Genomic DNA, 19,926 nt, shown 5'->3' with positions numbered 1-19,926 from the left:
CGGTGTAGTCAGGTGGTCAGTGGAGAAATCTTGAAGCTTCTTTTGGCCGGAGCCTGTGGTCCTGCCTCTCGCCGCCCTCTCTCCATAGCCCAGGCTCAGCTTTGCGGGAGGGGGTGGCAATGCTGGTCTGGCTTGGCTTGCCCGGAGAGGGTCCTGCCCTCCTGCGTGCTGGGCGGGCTGTTTCACAGGCACCCTGCCGTGGGACGTCCCTGGGGCTGTGTGTGCTGCTGACAAGAGGGAGCCGAGGGTGTCACCACTGTGGCAGCTGGCACAGGACCCGCACATCGCCTGCAAGCCACCGAGGATGCCGCCCTGGTCGAGGGAGGCCGGCGGCCCAGCCTGCGCGCCTGTGTGCTTGTTTCTCTGTGGAGGTGAGTTCTGGCTCTGAGGTCCTGCAGGACAAGCCATTCATCACCAAATGACAGGGTACCGGAGGGAGAGGCCTCCCTGCCCACCCGCTATGAAATAGCGACCTCCCCCTGCCCCGGGCACGCCCTCTCCTCGCCCGGCTAGGTTTTCCCCTAGAGCCCTTTTTTTTTTTTGGTAAACCATCGCGGATTCACTTTTGTATGGCTTGTGTCCCCTCTTAGAATGAGGGCACAGACCTCACCTGCTTGGTTCATGGTGTGTTTCTGGTGTGTAACCCAGTGCCTGGCGAACTGTAGTGCCGGCCTGGGGAGCAGTTCAGAGCCGTCGACATTTCATGGTGAGATGGCCATGCTTCTAGGAAGTTAAGGGACTCATTCAAGGTCATCAATCTGTTTAGTGCCTGAGCGAGCAGTTGACTCAGGTGATCAAAATTTATTTTTTACTTTTAAGGTCATGGGTTTAAAGCAAAATTTGGTGTATTTGTGGGTTGAAGAGTTTCAATTCAGTGTTCCCTTTCAGTTCTGTAGGTTAATTTTGGATGCTTGTGGCTGTAGGTTGAAGAGAGTACCAGCTCTGGAGCAGCGGGCCCTTTCACACGGGTCTCATCAAGGGGTTGATGAAAGGGAAGGTGGGCTTGGGCTGAACCACGGGCAGAGCTCTGTATCCCAGGGAGGAAAGAGTGGCGCTTGAGTTGATGGCGTGGGCGCATCATTTCTGGTGAGGGATCCTGTCAAGTGGAACCTCAAAGGGAATCTTTCTAAAGGTGGGTTTTCTCTTTTACCTCTTTTTAAAGGAGGAACAGGGAATTAGAAATAATGAATGAAGTATCTATTTCATATTCAGCGCAGGCAAATTAGGAGTTGTATGTAGAACAAACCTTTTATCTCTTTTTAGGAAGAATAGTGGAGTTATGAATATGTATGAAATATCATGAATTTTTAGCACGAGCAAGTTGAGTTGTATACAGACTTTGAAAACCAGAAGGAAAACAAACACTGCCCTTAGAGACCACATGCCAGGGAAGAATTATGCCTTCTCACTGTGCCAGTGCCGAAGACACAGCAGCGGAAGTGGTTCAGGTTCAGAAACCAGGTTATTCTTGTATTCAGAAATCGTTCAGTGAGACCCAAAGCTGCATATAGTCTGACTTTATATAAATACTGGAAATATATCCAGATTCAAGGGCAGTGTTATTTTAGAGCCAGCTTCTTGAAGGGCTGAGAAAAAGTAAGGAACAATTTGAAAACCTTAATTGAAGGTTGGGCTGGTGATGACTAGGAAGGACCATGGGTGGACCAGGAGCCCAGAATGGAACAGGATCCCTCACGTCACTTAACCTCTTGCCTTTCCACTTGTGTCTGAAACTCTTAACCTTTTACTCTAAGCCAATGAGAAGAGCTCAGTTTGAGTGCCTTAATGATGCTTAAAGTGATATTTCAGTATTGAAATTACTCTGTGGGTATAATTCTAAAAATTGAGTGTATTGTGAAGTCACGGGGAGAAATGTAGGAAAACTTCTTGCAGGGGGAGGGGAGCAGCCGTGGGAGGAGGAAGAGGGCGGCACACAGAATTCTGTGCCTCGTCTTGTGTTCTGGGTAAACGGTCAGCCACCGTGATGAGCAGCCTTCTCATGGAAAGTGCACCGTCTGTGTGTGCCTCCTCCTGGAACCCTGGCGCTGCGTCTGCCCTGGCCTCATGCTGGTCGGGGCCGTTCAGTTCAGCCCCACTTGGTTAACGTTTTGGTGTGACACGCGCTTCCCCAGCTGGTCAGACGTGCGGCCCAGCTCCCTCCTTTCCCTGATTCTTACCTCCTCATTTGAGCAATTCAAGAATTAAAACTATATAAAAAAGTAAAGACAGGATTCCCTAGTTTGAAATAGGGGACTGTGGTCACCCTGCCTGTTGCCAAGGGAAGGCTGAAGAGAGAGGAGTTCAGACTGAGGATTATATTATAGATAAACATGGATCGTTACTCTTGCAGTAATTAAAGTAATGGGACGTGGTATGTGACTTGAAGTGAGTAAGAAAATAGATCAACATCTAATATATCAATATCTAATTTTATATGTGTATACATACTTGATATACATATATATCAAGTGCTATTAATTTGTATGGGTCTCAGGAGAAAAATTCTGGGTATATATTTTGTTTGAAGTCTGAACGAATAGACACATTTAGTATTTTGGGGTAGAGTCTGTATAACTAGGTTGATCTTTTCCTCCCGGAAGGTATCTCACATTGGAGGGAAGCATCTAGCGACCCGTGGTTCTTTAGGGGACTCTCCTGCTTTTAAAGCTGGGCTCTCAGATGCTGTGACGGGTGACGCTGGTCCCTTCTGTGGTCCCACGACACTCCCTCCTCTCCAGTCACGGCGCTGTCCACCGGGACCAGGCCTGCTACCAGGTCATTTTTTATAGTTAACAGGCCCTACTGCAGAAAGTTGTTTTTACCCCCGTTTTACAGAGGAAGACAGCGGTGTCCAGAAAAGGCTGAGGAAGTGGCCCGAGGTCACCCTTGGTGTGCGCTGGAGTGAGTGGGGCTTCCCTCCTGGGCTCCTCACTCCAGTGCCTGCTTTGGGCACCATTATGCAGTATTTACACATGTTAATATGTGATATAAAGGAACTAATGAAAAAAATGGTTTCTTATTTTTCTCCTTGAAAAGTATTAACAAGTTTTAATCATAAAAATATTGATAACATAGAAAAGAAGAGGAAGGTGAACTCATTATTTTTAGTAGGTTCAGATAGTCAGCAAATGTGAAAAGAATGTATTTTATGTGCAGCTCTTGCTGTGAGAGCCCGTAAGTAGGTAGTGTGTGTTTCGTGGGTCGTGTGTGTGTCTCCTCCCTTGGTCAGTTTTCTTTTATCCAGTGCTGAATCCCATCACCTTCAGGAGGGCAGTATTTGAATTTCTCTTGTCCGCATCACATGGTTGGTTTCAGGTCTAGCGTTGCCAGATTTGACTGCTCAGCTGTGGAATGTGGTGCCTTATCTCTTAGTGGCTAAGGTAGAAGAATAGCTTCATACATAGGTTTACCTCTAGTAAAGGGTTTGGAGGTTTTTTCGTGCTGTTAAACCTTCTTTTGTTATTTTAAACTAAAATTGCTCAATCTGAAGTCAGTTGGGTTTTTCTGGTGAGTAGAGGAAAAGGCAATTGCAAGTGTGTGATAAATGTTAGCAATAGATGCTTGCAGAATCCAAGATCTCCATTTTCGATGCTTTGATATGTTTTCGATGCTTTGATATGAAGACTTGCCAGTGCCTTTTCTTTTACTGTCAGTGTGAGAATGGATATGCTAAGTTTTTGTCCTTCCTTGTGTTTGTGGGCCCTTTACTATTGGTGCTTTTTAATTTGCTGGTCTCCCTCTTACAACGTCATTCCTCACACTTGACGCCATAGCCCGGACGCTGGCTCGCATCTGTGCTGCACCGCAGGGCTGCCCCCTCCTTGGAAGGGGCACTGTCTCTTTTAATGCAGCTGCACCAGGTGTCTTTATAAAGCAGCTGCCCACCCACTGCCCAGGCACGTGCGCGCGCGCACGCACACACGCACACACACACGCACGCACGCACACACACACACACGCACGCACGCGCACACACACACGCACACACACACACACACGCACACGCACACACACACACCCCCGCTTTGAGGGAATCACTCCTAAGCGCTCACCGTAGTGCCTCTTCCTCGGGCCCTTTCATTCACGTGCCCATCCAGGTTGTCTCCGCTTTGCAACAGGAGGGGGTGTTTGCTGCAGTGATCGCTCACCTAATTGGAACTTAGCTTGCTGTCTGGTCAGCCTACCCCTCACCCCCCCATATCTGTTCTAGAACACAACCGAAAGTGACAGAACAGGCGTGCAGAGCCCAGATGACGGGGCCCTTTCTTTGTTGGAGTCAGAATGTTGCTGCCTGACGTAATATTCCCTGCAGCTGTCACTTAATTGCAAGGACAGGATGGTAATTGAAGTTCATAATGTTTTCCCTGAGCCATTAAGAAAAGCATCTTTAATGTCCTCAAGATTTCAGGCTTTAGAAAGATTTCCATCCAGATTCGTCTCTTAAAGAAAAAAAAAGATGTGTTGCCTAAGTCATTTCACTTTTACTACCTGCTAACTCAGCTGTGCAACAAAAAAGACTCGTTCATTGGGGGTGGGCACTGGGTAGTGGGGGTCTTACCCGGCTATTGGTTTTGGCTGTTTCATTCTTCGTAGAAGTTAAAAGTCTGCACATTCTCTGCTACTGAGGCATAAATTTCTTTAAAGGGAGTGTTGTTGTAGGGTGAGGCAGCTCCAACCTAAGAAAGGCAGAATTCCACATGGAGGCCTTAGTTTCAAGCACTTCAGGGGATAGAAGCGTGGTTCTCTCACTAAATCACGAGTCTTGGTCTTGTAACACTTGCATATTCCTGTGCTTTCTCTCTCTTCCTGCTCATCCACAGCCCTGAACGTGGAACGGAGGGAGAAGCGGATGAACAGGTCCTGATTACAGTAATAACTAGTAGTCACAAGGATAAAGTGCCTGCCTCACCCGGGTCTGGGCTTTGGAGGAGGAGTGGGATCACAAAGTGTGTGTCACTGGTGTGACAGCGTGTCACCGTCGCCCTTATTCCTGCTCTGGTGTCAGGAGGTGACTAGGAGACTGCGTTCCTTCCCCAAGTGCTCTAAGCTGTCTCTCTCCCCCGTTAATTACCTGGTTCCTTATCTTACATGGCTCGTGGGGTGCTGTCTGGGTAACCCACCCTCTCCCTCTGGTTACATTTTGGATTTTTTTGCGGACACTTCCTGGAAAAGAACACTCATGGGTGGGGTCTGTGGTCTTGGGATTTACAATGCAGAACCAGATAAGCTTGGTCTTTGCCTTTGGGTGGATGGACGTGGAACCTTAGAAAGTGGTCAGTGCATCGCCCGGTGCTGAGCTCATGCTGTCCATCACGTGGTCAGGTCGGTTTCATGTTTGCCCTTTAAAACAAGGACATATAAGGGGGATTATAATTGGAATTAAAACATTTTTTGAAGACTTAATTTGTAAAGAGCAGTTTTAGGTTCACAGCAAAACTGAGAGGAAGGTACAGAGATTTCCTGTACAGCCCTGTTCCCACATTTGCATAACCCTCCCCCACTATTAGCACCCCTCCCCCCCCCAATGGTACAGGTGTTAAAACTGATGAACCTGCATTGACACATCGTAATCATTCGCTTTACATTAGAGTTCACTCTCGGTGTTGTACATTCTGTGAGTTTGGACAATATATGGTGACATAAATCCATCATTACAGTATTGTACGGAGCATTTTCACTGCCCTAAAAATCCTTTGTGCTCTGTCATCTCCCTACCCCACTGGAATTTTTAAGTTAAACGGTCAGTGATGTGAGTGAGACATCTGGGGAGAGAATTGACAGACCAGGTTTGGCTGAGCCACTAAATGGTCTCCTTTTAGCTCTCTGGGTTTACTTTCTCATCTGTAAAATCAACCATTTTGATGAACTAGGCTTGCCTGTTCTTTGAGCTTTTGGACATTTCAGAACATAGTTATATGTTTTTGTGACACACATAATTGACATTTGTTAGAACATGTTTGTTACGAGTCTGACCTTCCCACACCAAAGCCCCAGCTAAGACAGTGAGTGCATATGAGTGCATATCTTTATGGTAACAAATACTATGTAGTCCAGAAAGGATACGAGAACTTGAATTTGGGCTTTCTCATACAAGTGCGGAGAAGCGATTTTCAAAATTCAGAATGCATAAGAATCACTAGAGACGGGGTTAAAAAGTCATGGATTCCTGCACACCACTTACAGAAGTCTCATGTTTGGGTCTGAATCATCGGGTTCCCCCCTTCCCCTGGCCTGGCGACGCCTACACACGTGTCCCTTTCCGGGATTTGGTGAGGATGCTTTCCAGTTCAGATCTCAAGGGGTCCACCTCCTGCCCCCTGAAATCTCTGGGGCCTACGAGGCCGTCCTTGCAGACCCCCTGCGGCCCTCACAGCGATGTCTTTCTGACGATACCTTTAAAGGCACTTCGTGTCACCCAGAGCCGTTGGCTTCACCCTGTCCTGTTTCCTGAGTGTTCCTGCTACAGAGTAGTGTTTTTCTGTCACCACGTAACGCTCCTTCTCGTGGACTGTTTTGCAGCCTTCAACCACCAGCTCCCTGAAGGCAGGGGCGGTGGGCTCTCCCTTCACCGTGCAGGGCGTGTCCCGGCCACTGGTTAAGTGCCTCCCGTCCTCCGCTTACTGAGGTTGGCGTTGATGGGCTTTGCTCTTAAGCAAATAGAAAGCCAATTTCAGGCAGCTAATCTGAAAAGTTTTCTTTCAGATTAAACTCAGCAGAAAGCAAAAGCATTCTATCTCCAATACTGTGCTCACATACCTTCAGATTCCCTAGAGAACTCCTTTGGGATGTTCTTTCATTGACTTTTGCTGATATCTTATGAGAGAGAAAGGCCAGGGATTGAAAGTCAGTTTTTATTATTGGCTACTGCATTGCCATGTTTGATTATAATCACTTAAGGTATTTAAGCTGTAGAACACTAGCCTTGGCAGCCCCTCTGGAAGTTGGTTCAATAGGACACTTGTGGTCCTTTCTCTCTGAAGGTCCACAGCCTGGTGTAGGGAACAGGTCTGCGTGTGAGTCCTGAGCCGGTTAACTTAATCCTCTCCAAGCCTCACTTTTTCCATCTGTAAAATGGGGATGACGGTACCCATGCTGGGTTGTGTGAGGAGTAAAGGATAACGCACACAAAACTCTTTGTTCACTAAATGTCCCAAGAGTGGGGACATCCTGGTGCCCCGTGTCCTGTCCTCACGGCCTGTCTCCAGGTGTCCTTGCTGGAGTTCAGGCTGTGAGTGCACACACACAAGTTCAGGCTTGTGGAGGCAAGAAAATACCTGTCATCCCTAAGGTGTGTTTCCCTGTCGCTCATCGTGTCACAGGCTCAAGAGATCCCCCTTCTCTGACTTTCCTGCCTGAGTTTCCTCTTGTGGATGAGACCCCGGAATATGTGCCTCCCAGTGAGCATACTTTTTTTTTTTTGGTCCAGCAAAGTGCTTGCAACGTAACATTTATTCAATAAATATTTGTGGAAGAAAGGATGTTCCAAGAACTGTAGTAAGAAAAGATGAATCATGATCCCTGACCAGAAGAAAATGAAATTAATATTTGCAAACCAATTAGACACCATGATAATTGAGAAGTGCTGGGTCTGAATTTCAGTTTCCCTAACCTAGACTTTTATGCACTACAAAATATCAAAAATAGTTTTTCTTTCAGGGCCAATATTAGGCATTTTTTAAGTTTTAGGGGCAATAAGAATGTACCACTGAACTTTTTGCAAAAGATTTCTCCCTTCTCAGTTGTTTTCTGGAAAAAAATTTTTTTTAAGGAGTTCACAATTTCAGTCATAGAGATAAAGGGCTTAAATGCTTTATTTTGCTAATTGGAAGAGTTAAGATAAAAAAGGTTTACTAGTTCCTTTCTTGTTTCTCTGGGTCAGGGATAGGAAGGCTCTTGATGCCTAAAGGAAGTAACATAAATATCACTGGAATAATGCAAGATTATAGAAAGGGTACATTAAAATTTAGACTTCTTGCTTCTGCGTGAAAGAGTAAACATGGAAGTTGTGTTCAGTCATTTCAAACAATCACGAGCACCATCCCAGCGAGCATACTTATTCATCAGACGCATTTTAATGGAGTTATTGGGGTTCTAGGTAAAGATTATGCAGCCTGAGGTAGCTTCCTAGTACTTGGCGCTAGTGGAAAATTAGGAAGATAGGAACCTCACCATCTTTTTCTCTTGGGATTTAAAAGCTTCCCTTGAATGCTGTTCCTTCTACCGTTGGCTCCTCTCTGTGGCTTACAGACAGACTTCATTAGAGGCAGACAGACAGGCTGCCACAGTGCCCGCATCTTAAAACCATGTGGTGGTGTGTGTTTTCTTTTCCTTCTTGGAACTTGTGTCATAAATGTAATACATATTTGCAAATGCAAGGTGGCAATTTCGAGTCAGAAACATGGAGGAGAGTTGAAAATTAGGGCATTTTCCTCAGCTTGGACGCCTGCCAAGGGTAGTTTGAGTTTTCTTTTTAAAAAGAGAAACATGCGTCTTCCTCATTTAAAGACCAGAAAGGAATCAGGTGCCACGAAGTTTGTTCCTTTGCACATGATCACACACATATTAACACTCGGTGCATTCGTCTGGAGCTTTCCTCCTCAGGCTATTTTGTTGGCCCTTTTGGTTCCTTGACACAAAGATAGCCCAGCTCAGCACACAGGTTATGACTTCTGTTAGTTTCACATCTGGAGGTTTTCCTTTTTTCTTCTTCTTTAAAAAAAATAATTAGAGAAGTACATTATTTTAGCACCCCACTGTATTGGCCAGCCTTTTGAAAATAGAAATGGGCCGACCTTGCCTGGGTTTGAGAGAGTTGCAGATGGAACTAGGGAGGAGCAGGGTCAGGGAGTCAGCGTGGCTCTCTGGTTGTGGGGAGAGGAAGACCATCCCCTGGGTGCTCCCTGGGTGCCAGGGGTGATGTCTGGGTGGAGACGCCGCGCACTTTATTTATAGCCTGCCTTATTCTAGAAGGGGCTTTAGGTCCCTTAGCACACTGGATCCCACAGGGACCTTAGGAAGCTTGTAGAAGTTAAGCAGCTTTCCCAAGGAAATTACAGCAGTTGAGGAGGTAGCAGAGGAATGAGAGTCCAAGGCTGCCCAGTGCCAGGTTCGTTTCTTCCAGCACGTTGTCTTGATTCCTGGGAGGGAGGCAGAATTCTTAGTTTCCTGATTTAAATTTAAACTCAAATGGACCTAATTCTGAAAGACCTGGTGTGTTGTAGTGAAGGCTGCTGCCTTTGCGTGGGCTGTCCTTCAACACAAAAATAATGATTTGCTGTTAGGTCCTAATTCCATCCTCCCTCAGTGAGGGAGTCTCATTCTACGTGAACAAATAGAGTGAGCCCACGACCCTCAGCTTTCACACCATCGCCACACTGCTGAGGCTGAAGAATACACGGTGGCTTTGAGTTCAGGCGTTGAGGGAGAAAAGGAAGATGCATCTAATTTAGAAACATCTGGGGAGGTTTTTCTATCGGTCTGTGGGTTTTCCTGAGGATCAGATGCTCAGAAGGCCCTCCTTCCTCCCCATCTCACCGACACGCTTCTGTCTCACCACCTGCCCTCTTGAAAAGTGGGGAAGCGGGACAACTCTCTGGACATTCCCTCTCATCACTTGGTTCCATCCGCGAGAAGTCGGATGTGGTAATTTGGACATGACCCCCACCGCAGGAAGAGTAACGGGCATTTGTTTTCAGATGTGAGGGCTGACCAGGGGTGAAGGAGCTGATCTTCGTGTCCCTTAGGTGGAAAGGCCTGAAGGGCTACTTTGTCCTCTTAAGTTCTCCTCTTTCTTCTTGGATTCTCCGAAGCTATACCTTGGCCTCAGGACTGTGTTGCCCGTCATAGTCACCTGGTTGCTTGAGTCTGTGCTAATAAATCCATCTCCTGTCATCGATGGCGGGAAACGACGTGCAGCCGTATTTTATCACCAGGGTTGCACTTGACCCTGTGCCACGTGCTGTCCTTTGCCCCTCGGTTTTTCTCACTGACACCCCTGTGACGTGGACAGCGCTGTCACCCCACCGACAGGGGACGGAGGTCCCCGAGCGGAGGAGACGCCGGGGGGGCACAGCCGTGGTGCCCGAGCCGGGCCGGGTGCTCTGTCCTGCAGCTGCAGAGGGTCATCGGCTCCGTGTGTCCGTGTGAGCACAGCTGTGGGTGCCGCGCTCTGGAGGGTGAGCTTCCAGAGCCTGGAACCCACGGGTAGAAACTTGAAACGAGCGAGTCAGAGGTGGACACATCCACGGACGCTGGCTGTTGGACAGACAGGGAGTAAGTAAACTGCGGCTGTTCGAGTTGGACACGTGGGCCCGGGTGCCGTGAGCAGATGTCTATTTCCTGACACAGGGTTGGTTCCCCCCCCCCCCCCACCCCGTCTCCGCGGTGGGGCTGCTCCCCATGCCAGATGGCCCCTCGGGCCACGTCATGTGCCGAGTGGGGACAGACAGACAGGGTGACGGTCCTTTCAGGATTGTGGGTCACCCCGCTGAGAGCAGAGCCGCGGTGCAGGCTGTGCCCTGGGCTCTGGGGGTGCAGGGGAGTGTGATGTGGGCACGAGGGCCAGCGGGCCTGGGGAGGCTGGGTGGCTGGAAGGGCATTCGGGGACTGGCATTGGGGCCGGGTGACCAGGCAGGAGACAGGGCTCCTGGGACCGGCCCGTGTGGGCCCCCGCACCGCCTGCTGCAGAGGCCGAGCTTCTTCAGATGTCTGACTGCGGACGCCGGGACGGGGCCACCCTTCTGAGCCCGAGGACGGGGGGTCTGCAGGTGGGTGATGCTGGAACGAGGTTCCAGGCCTGTGGGCTTTATTTGTCCTGCTTTCCCGTGTCTAGGCTGTCGCCCAGCCCCGCTTGGTGAGCTGCTGGGCCGGTGCTGGACCCCATCCCGCTGTGACCACAGAGGGTTGAGAGAGAGTTGTAATTCAGTGTCATTTTCATGGAACTGTTTTGTCGGAGTTGTAATTTGAGTCCCTGCCCAAGCTTTCCAGAATAAGTGGGGAGCTTTCCTCAGGTTTCAAGTTCTAAAGTTCACAACTCTTTCCATCACGAGGCCACAAGCGAGGCCGGCTCTTGGAGACGGTGGGGACATGCCTTCTGTTTCACCTTTGCGGCAGCAGGAGCATATTGCACAGAGCCCTTAAGGAGCCGGTGCTCACCGTGTCAGGGTAGCTCTTTGCTGCTCTCCTGAGAGGTGCCCAGCAGAGCCTTGCGAGGTGGGTGGGGATTAAGCCCCTCGCTCCTCGTCTGGGGGAGGGGACAGGAGAGCTGCATCAAGCTTGTTTGAAACGCGCGTGGTATAAATGGATGACGAACGTTTAGGTTCTAGACTGGGAATGACGACACAGCTGTAAGGCCGCGCTCTCTGTGCCCCCCATCTCTTTGTGTACCCCCCCTTTATGCCGAGTAACTATGCTCCAGCCTCCCTGCATTGGGATCACAGCAAAGCTTCGAAGAAGACTCTCAGTACAACTCTTGTAAAATCAAGTAATGGGTATTGGGGATATACAAGCGGAAAATGACTGTTACCCATTTTTGACAATAAATAATATCCAGACTTTTTTGGTCATTTCCTTCATGTGGAATGTTGAGAAGGGAAGGCTGGTCAACCTGATGTATGGAAGAAGACATTATTTACGTCGTTCAGATTGAGAAGTAATGATATGTAAATGAAGCCCGGGAAAGAAAGAGGGAATTGATTCCTTATCAAAACTCCTTTGTTCTACTAATTGTTTGGTTTGTTAAGTGTGGTTCACGAGTCTTACAAACCAACAGAACCATACTGTTCTGTTGGAGAGCATAGGACTCTTTCGTCATCACTTTTGGGGGAAAAAGTACAGAAGAGGTGACTTGTCGAAACCTCAGCCATTCTGTACTAATGACTGTGCAGAACAGCCGTGCCCATTCTCTTTCTTTTTTCTGTTTTTCAGGGTCGACATGTTAAAACAGGTCAGCTGGCAGCCATCAAAGTTATGGATGTTACGGAGGTAAGCTTGGGTCACAAGTGTTTTTGAAGAAATCGTTAGATAAAAAACAAGGGATCCCCCTGTCTCTCCAGCCCACCATTTAAAAGGAATTGCTGTGTTTGGAGAATCGATCTCAAGCAAATTGCACTCATGTGACACCGTGGGTTCAGAAGGGCCAGCAGATGGGCCCCAAGTAACTAAGAATCAGGAACGTTTTCTTTAAAAAAAAAAAAAGCACATCTGAGTGATGTCATCCTTGACAATATAATGGACCGTAATTGGAAACATCTTCTCTAATGGAAAAGAAAAGATTTGAGAAGGGATCACAGAGGTCACCTGAGTAGGGAGGTTGAGGTTGGTGGGTGGGAAAAGCTTCTCTGGGGTATTAGGGCCATTTCTTTTATTTTTAACATGGGGAAGGAAAACAGATACAGCCAAGTTCCCAGAGGTTTGAAAACAGAAACATCTGCTAGAATGCTGAGCAGATTGTTGGCAAAATTTAGGAGCAAAAAATAGTCCTTAAAATGGTCACATGAGGATTTACTGTGTAGCTTTAGATGGGAAAGAGGAGAAATGAACTCTAAGGAAAGGTAAGTGTGTGTGAGCCCGCGTGTGTGCCTGTACATATACTCACGAGTCCACATTTAATTTAGAAAAAAATAGCCATGGGTTATAATGAGCCAAATCCATCTTAACTTTAAATCATTTTCATCTGAAACTTTATCCGCTCATGATTGCTTCTAACTTGCCTAATTATGGATAAGATTTACATCATATATCACAGATTCTAGCGTGAGTTAACCAGAAACCGTGAGGATTTGGGATGCCTTTAAATCAAGCCCTAATCTCCTAAGTCTGGGGTCCATCGAGGGAGAAAATGGCTAAACTGGTCGCACGTGTGCGGTTGATCATCTAGAGGGGCTCCTTCTCCGCCCTCTTCTCCCCTCGGTCTCTAATAACATCGCCAGCATGCGTATTGTTTTAGTAAGAATTAGAAAATGTGGTCTCTGGACCATGGGGCAACTGATAGAACCTTATACAGATATTTGAAGATGTGACATTTTATGCGGTGACTGCTCTCTTTTCTCTGTCATTTTTTAATAATGGAAAAGTACCATTGCTTGGCTGGCCAGAAGATTCTCGTAACCTCCTGGGCGATTCTGTTGCGTTCTAGTGATCCTGTTGGATTCTTTCCAGTTAAATGTTAATTTTAAGATTACAGAGCAGTGAAGGAGCCACAAATTCTGACTTCCTGTGATTTAAATACCACAGTCGGTTATCGATGAAGTGCCCTGTGCATGGACCGATGGGGGCCCTTCCCGCCGGGGCTCTGTCCACGCTTGCGTGCAGGTGGCTGGTGGTGTAGCTGGAGCCTGCTGTCGTCTGACAGTTATCCGCACCCGCCTGAGTTGGTTACTGCCAGACGTGGGGTACCATTTTAAACGTCATCTTTGGGAATTCTGTGACGCATTTGCCAGCCCTGAGAGTTGAGGTTCTTTCCTGGCTTCAGCCCATGCTGCCCTGGCTGACACGCTGCTGACATCTCCAAGGGCATCGAAGTGAGCTTGTCAGCTCTGTGGATGTCCTGTGCAACGTACGATCATTGCTTTAAATAAAAAGTGTGCAATGTAGGAAAGTAAAAAGGCACGTTACACCCTCATTCTTCCCCCACTTAGAGTCATTGCTGTTGGTGCCCTGGTGCGTTTCCTCACCATCATCTCTCTGTGAGCACGGCTGTAAAACACGTACCCATGTGTGTAATAGACACTTTTGGTGAGCTGCATACAAGAGGTGTTTCCTTGCCTGAAAAAATCAGGCAGTGTTGGACAAGTGCATTTTCAAGATTCCTTTAAAAACAATTATGCAGAACCCCTGTGTTCAGGTAAAATGAAAACCAGACGGTGAGCCTTCAGAACAAAATACAAACCCAATCAACCATTTACTGTGTTGGCCTCTCAGTACTGTTTCTTGTGTGCTGTTTTCATGCAGTGACCTCTCTACAGAGTGACCTTGGTGCTGTAGCCTGGGGCACACTCGGCGCCCCCAGCAGGTGTGATTGCGGGTGGAGAGCTTGTGCAGTGGGGCCCCTGGAGGGCAGGCCTCCCACCCTCCGCATCAAGGGGCTGCCTCTCGGCTCTTCTTGCAAAGCTGAGGGCATTGGCGGGGGTGGGACCTGGGAGCAGGCTGGCAGGAGGGAGAATTTGCAGCCCATGTTTCTTGTTGCAGCTCCAGCAGGAGGGGCTGTTGTAGAGGGTTCCGTGGCTGAGAGCCGGGTCCTCCGTGGTTTCATCTCAGGAGCAAAAAGGTGTGGATGCTTATCCTTAGGAGGCGTCACAGACTCGTCCTGCTGGTTGAGCCTGTTCCTTAGGTGAAATTGGGAGGCAGTTACCGGGCTACTGGTTATTCCTCAGGTTCCGAAGGCCAGAGGAGAGCAGGTGTGGGGAGGGAGGTGGCCCGGCGGCTCTGCCCCCAGCTGTCAGCTGTCAGCAGCCCTGAATAAACGCGCTCCAGGCCGCTGCCCCGAGTCCGCGTCACCTGCTGCGCTTCATCATGTGACCCTGGAAAACAAAGTAGACCGAGAATTCACGTCCCAGCCTGGGGTGAGGTGCCAGGGGCTGTCTGGGAAACTGAGGGGTCTGGAAAGGAGGCATTTATTTGCTCGAGACGGACAAATGTCTTTGTTTCTTCTTGGGCTTGAACTATTTTAAGAATCGATTTTCTTTAGGATTTTGAAGGGTTCTTTTTAAAGAAAGCGTGTCATTTATCTGATTGGTGGTGGGAAGGGTTGAAGGACGTGTTCAAACTGGACAAGACCAGGACATGAGATCTATACTGTGTTGTTTTTGTTTTTTAGATAATTATAGATTCACAAGTATTTGCAGGAAAGTGTACAGGGAAGCTTCTTGTACCCTGCACCCGGTTTCCCCCAGGGGTAACATCTTGTATAACTATAATACAGTGTCACAACTGAAGTCCTGCACAAAACAAAGCCAGCTAAGGATTTTACCAGGACTCCAGTGTTTGTTAGATTATAGCAAATATGTCTGCCTGCATGGCTTAGAACCAAGGCAGCCACGGAGAGTCGCCACTGATACGGTCCACAGAGCTTATTCAGATTTCCCCAGTTTGACATGCGCGCGTGTGTGTGTGGTGTGATGCGTTTTGAGGGATACTTGAGTTGGTTGTTTGAATTCTTGATAGCCCCTTCATTTCAATCTTTGTGTCTCAGTGTCAAACTTGTATGATTCCCATCATGCATAAGGGGCTGAGAGTTTGTTTCTTGCAGTTGGGGTATCACATTGTTTCTATTTAACACTCTGGAAGGTTAAAAAAAAAAAAAAGAATTATCTAGATCAGTAATTCTCATCTGGAGGTCCATAAGCTCTTTAGGATTTGTTTCTGAGAATTGAAATTTGTCTTTTCATTTTAATAATTCCCACCCACCTTTTTATTATGAAAATGTTCATAATTACAGAACTGTTCAGAAAATGAACATTCTCTACCCTTTGCTAGATTCAACAACTGAACATTTCGTTTGTGTGTGTGGTACATGCGTATTGTTGTGATACCAAGACGCTTCACTTGTAAATACTTGAGCACGCTTCTCTTAAAATACAGCCATAATCATAATACCACCTGAGAGGATGAATGATTTCAGATTGTCACCTAATGTTGTCAATTTCAGTATCCTCAGTTGTGGCGAGAAAGGTTTTCTAACCATTTTTTCACGGCCACAGTCCAGTGGAGGTTTATGCATTACATTTGGTTATCTTCTCACTCTTTTTTTAAGATCTTTTTTAAAAAATTGAAGCATAGTTAATTTACAGTGTTGTGTTAGTTTTAAGTGAACAGCAAAGTGATTCAGTTACACATACACACACACACACACACACACACGTGTGTATATATATATATATTCCTTTTCAGGTTCTTTTCCATTATAGGTTATTCCAAGATACTGAGTGCAGTTCCCTGTGCTGTGCAGTAGGTCCTTGTTGTTTACCTGTTTTATATATAGTAGTGTGTTTATGTCAACCCCCCAAACCTAATTTATCACCCCCCCCCCATTATCCTCTTTGGTAACCATGAGTTTGTTTTCTATGTGAGTCTGTTTCTGTTTTGTAAATAAGTTTATTTTTACTGTTTTTTTAGATTCCATGTATGCGTGATATCATATGATATTTGTTTTTCTCTGACTTACTTCACTCAGTGTCTGTGTCCATCCACGTTGCTGCAAATGGCATTAGTCCATTCTTTTTTATGGCTGAGTAATATTCCTTTGTATATATATCCATCGACAGATAACTGGGTAGAGAACATGAGGTACATATGTATATACAACGGTTAGCTTCTCTCTTGTCACTTTTGCTCTAGGTCAGTTCCTCTGCACCTCCATGTCCCTCCTACTCTTTTTTTTTTTTTTTTTTTTTTTTTTAAGCGAAATCGACTTTTGGAAGAGCTCAGCCAATTGTTTGGTAAAATACCCCACATTCTGGATTTGTCTGATAGTTTCCTCATGTTGTGCTTTAACTTGTTCCTCCTCCTGTATTTCCTGTAAACTGGAAATTAGGTCGAGGGCTTGATTAGACACAGAATAAGAATTTTTTGGCAAGAACACCTCATTGGTGGCATTGGGCTCTTGCTATTGCGTGACCTCAGGGGGGCATGTCCATCCTGATTGTCCCAGTGTTAGTGAAGCCAGTTTGACCTCTTGATGGAGGAGGCGACTGCAGAGTTCCCCGTCGTCGAGGGGCGCCCTCAGCTCTGCACTGGGAGGTAATCTGCAGGTGATGCTGTGTGAATAGTTATGATTGCAAGGTGGTGGTTTTTTTTTTTTAAGAAATTCACGTTCTTTTATTTATTTATTTATTTATTTATTTATGACTGTGTTGAGTCTTCGTTTCTGTGCGAGGGCTTTCTCTAGTTGCGGCGAGCAGGGGCCACTCTTCATCGCGGTGCACGGGCCTCTCACTATCGCGACCTCTCTTGTTGCGGAGCACAGGCTCCAGACGCACAGGCTCAGTAGTTGTGGCTCACGGGCCCAGTTGCTCCGTGGCATGTGGGATCTTCCCAGACCAGGGCTCGAACCCGTGTCCCCTGCATTGGCAGGCAGATTCTCAACCACTGCGCCACCAGGGAAGCCCAAGGTGGTGGTTTTCAGATTCTGTCTTCTAGGCTTGTTAGCTTGCATCAGTCTGTAAAGAAGAGTTTCCTTTCTTACCCACTCCCACCCTTTCTTGTCTTCTTTCTTATTCCAGATACTGCTGTAGACGTGGGCAGATTTATTCATTCAATGTGTTTCCATCAGTTGTAGCTGCCATTAGTATTATTTAATGAAATCATGCCAGATCTGGCCACGGGAGCTCTTTCAGGACTGCCTTCTGTAGCCCTTTCATATGACCCCATTAGTTTTTGAGTATTTCCTTGTTTTTTGGCACAAGTAGATATTTGAGGCTCATCTTCCAGAATCTGGATCCCTTCCTCTGAGGAGCCTCAGTTCCTGTCGGTGGGAAATGCATTTAGAAACCAGTATCTGGGTGCTAAGTGTGCTCATTGCTGATGAGGTTTTCTGCTTCTAGGCCGTTTTAGTAGATGGAGCTTGGGAATATATTTTTCAAAATCCACTTTTCCTTAATTTTAAAAATCTTGTGTATTTTACATTTCTTTCTCTTTTCTCCTAGCCTGAAAAATCTTGGTTCCTAATAAAATAATATGTTTGTTTGCTTTATCCTTTGATAAACATAAAATCATTTCAGAATTACAATAACAATGTTACTACTTATCAATAGGCATGGAGTGAAGTTTGATTTCTCTGGAGCTGTTTTTGTCCTTAGGCTCTATCTGTGACGGATTTACAGAGTGCTATATTCAGAAGTTACTTGAAATACTAATTTCTCTGTATGGTTTATCAATTTGATATGCAGCTACTGGCTTCAGTTTCTATTTTGATTCATTTATAGGGTTTCCTTTTTCTCCTGATTTAATTTTTGAATGTGTGAATCATTTACATGTTTCACAAGTCAAAACTATATGAAAAGGCATATATTTCAAAATATAACTTTAAAAAGCTGAGGCTTGATCGTCTGGATGATGGACCACGTGATACCCAAATACTGCCATGCAGTTCCGTGCCCTTATTTGTGTTTGATAATTGCTTTGGGCAAAGGGGGGGGCGCATGCTCTCGGGCTGATGCAGAGAGAGCAGAGGCAGACAGTCCGTAGCGCTTGACGGCAGAAGAGGTGAAATGGTGCTCTGTGGGCTGATGTTCCGCTCCAGCCCGTCACTGCCCCAAGTCCGGTCTTCGGGCTGGACTGGCCCCAGGGTCCTTCCTTCACGAGGCCTTCCTGGCGTAGGATGGGGTCAAAGTGGTGGATTCTCCAAGCGTGGTCTCCCAGGAGGCGCACCTGGGAATCTGTGAGAAACGCGGTGTCTCAGGCTCCACCCCAGACCCCTGCATCAGAAGTGCTGGCTTGGGGCCCCAAATTCTGGGTGTTAGTAAGTCCACCAGGGGATTCGGGGGCACCCTCAAGCTTGAAAACCCTTGTTTTAATGGACCCTAAGGAAAGAAGCCGCCCCCTCACACCTGCAGGTTGAAGGATTCCAGCGTAGAGACCCTGACCCTCCGTGCTCAGGAGCACATTGCGAGTTGGATTTCATTGACTAGAACTCAGATCTCTGACCCTCAACTTACGGAACCTTTGAAAGTATTAACAGTTTTAAATGTCAGGTTCTCAGTAGGCTTATTGAGAGAGCTGATAGGATCTGGACCCTAAGGGCTGGGTGGATATTGCCCATCAGATCAGCCAGAGCAGACTGTCTTTTAGTCCTAACAGCTGAAGTGTTGGTGATTGGAAATTGAGGCATATTCCTTGGAGGATGGGAAGATGCTGGGCCTGATGCCCACGGGGGTGCAGGACGCTGGTCGGCAGGTCTTGGCGGGTGCCCTCCCTACTCCTGGCACCATGCTCCTAGAGATGGGAGAGTGAGAGCTGTGTAAACCCTGGCCTCTGCCCGTGCTCAGGCTGGGGAGGCAGGTGCCACAGAAGAAGCGGCCCCACGTAGGGCACGTCTGATGGGCTCTGATGGGCTTTGAGCGCCGTCTGAGCTGGGTCCACGGAGGAGGAGACAGATGCTCGCGCCCGGGGCGTTCGTGCTCAGGCAGGAAGGAGCAGACCCGCTCACCCCGGTGACAGAGCAAGGCCCTGTGAGGCCTGACAGCTTTACTGCTGTTCAGGTGGAGGGGAGCACGGTGTACTGAACGTGCCTTTCTTGTCTAGACAGGAGTGAGAGCAAAAGGAAGGGAGGGAGGTCTCCGTGCACTGTGACCTCTTGTCCCTTCCTCTGGGTCCTCAGAGGCCCGTTAGACGCTGCAGGCCTCACAGGCTGCTCCTGGCTCCTGGTCCCCAGCCTCCCGGGGCTCCAGCAGGCTGGCCACGGGCCTGACCCCATCGTCAGGGGAACGGTCCGTGCGTCAGTGTCAGCTATCAGCTTCAACAGCAGGCCGTGTGCCCCCTCTTCCAAGTACTCTCATCTTCTGTTTCCTACCTACCTTAACGAACTACCTTCTCTCTCTTAGCTGCTGAGAGAGAAATGATGTACAGGCTTGTGGGATGCTCAATTTTATCTGGCATTTTCTTACCTTCAGTAACTTCTAACTTAATTTGAATGATCTTGATATTAGATTTCAGCTTCCTAATTTGGATTGTCTTCCTTCCTCAGCCTTTTTATAGATAAAGGTCACAAGTTGTACCTCTCTGTTATTGTTTTAATATTGGTATAAGGCAAGTCCTTGAGGAAAAGTTCTTCAAGTTAATTAGAAATTGATTAAGCTTTGATTTATTATAATTAAAAAATTTGGCAGTAATTTTGAGAACCAGTAGTCCCACTGTGTCCCCACCAATCACACCCTTATTTTCACAATCACCTCCCTAAGAAGACTTCTAAGATTTTTTTTTTTCCTAATC

At 47.3% G+C, this 19,926-nt stretch overlaps 1 protein-coding gene across 38 annotated transcripts in view; it reads left to right on the top strand.

The window, feature by feature from the left end:
- The window catches only part of MAP4K4 (mitogen-activated protein kinase kinase kinase kinase 4), a 174,204-nt gene that overhangs the window by 70,033 nt on the left and 84,245 nt on the right, over window positions 1-19,926 (top strand). For 37 of the 38 annotated variants that reach the window (XM_082357185.1, XM_082357162.1, XM_082357173.1 and 34 more), the window contains one exon: window positions 11,926-11,982. The exons of the other annotated variant lie outside the window; for it this stretch is intronic. In XM_082357185.1, the coding sequence (XP_082213311.1) occupies window positions 11,926-11,982 (57 nt within the window). The remainder of the gene's footprint in view (window positions 1-11,925; window positions 11,983-19,926) is intronic. 38 annotated transcript variants of the gene reach the window in all.

Source organism: Balaenoptera borealis, assembly GCF_965194805.1.
Source record: "Balaenoptera borealis genome assembly, chromosome: 15".
NCBI lineage: Eukaryota > Metazoa > Chordata > Mammalia > Artiodactyla > Balaenopteridae > Balaenoptera > Balaenoptera borealis.
Note: the sequence above shows the minus strand (reverse complement) of the source record. Positions and strands in the feature narration are given on the sequence as shown.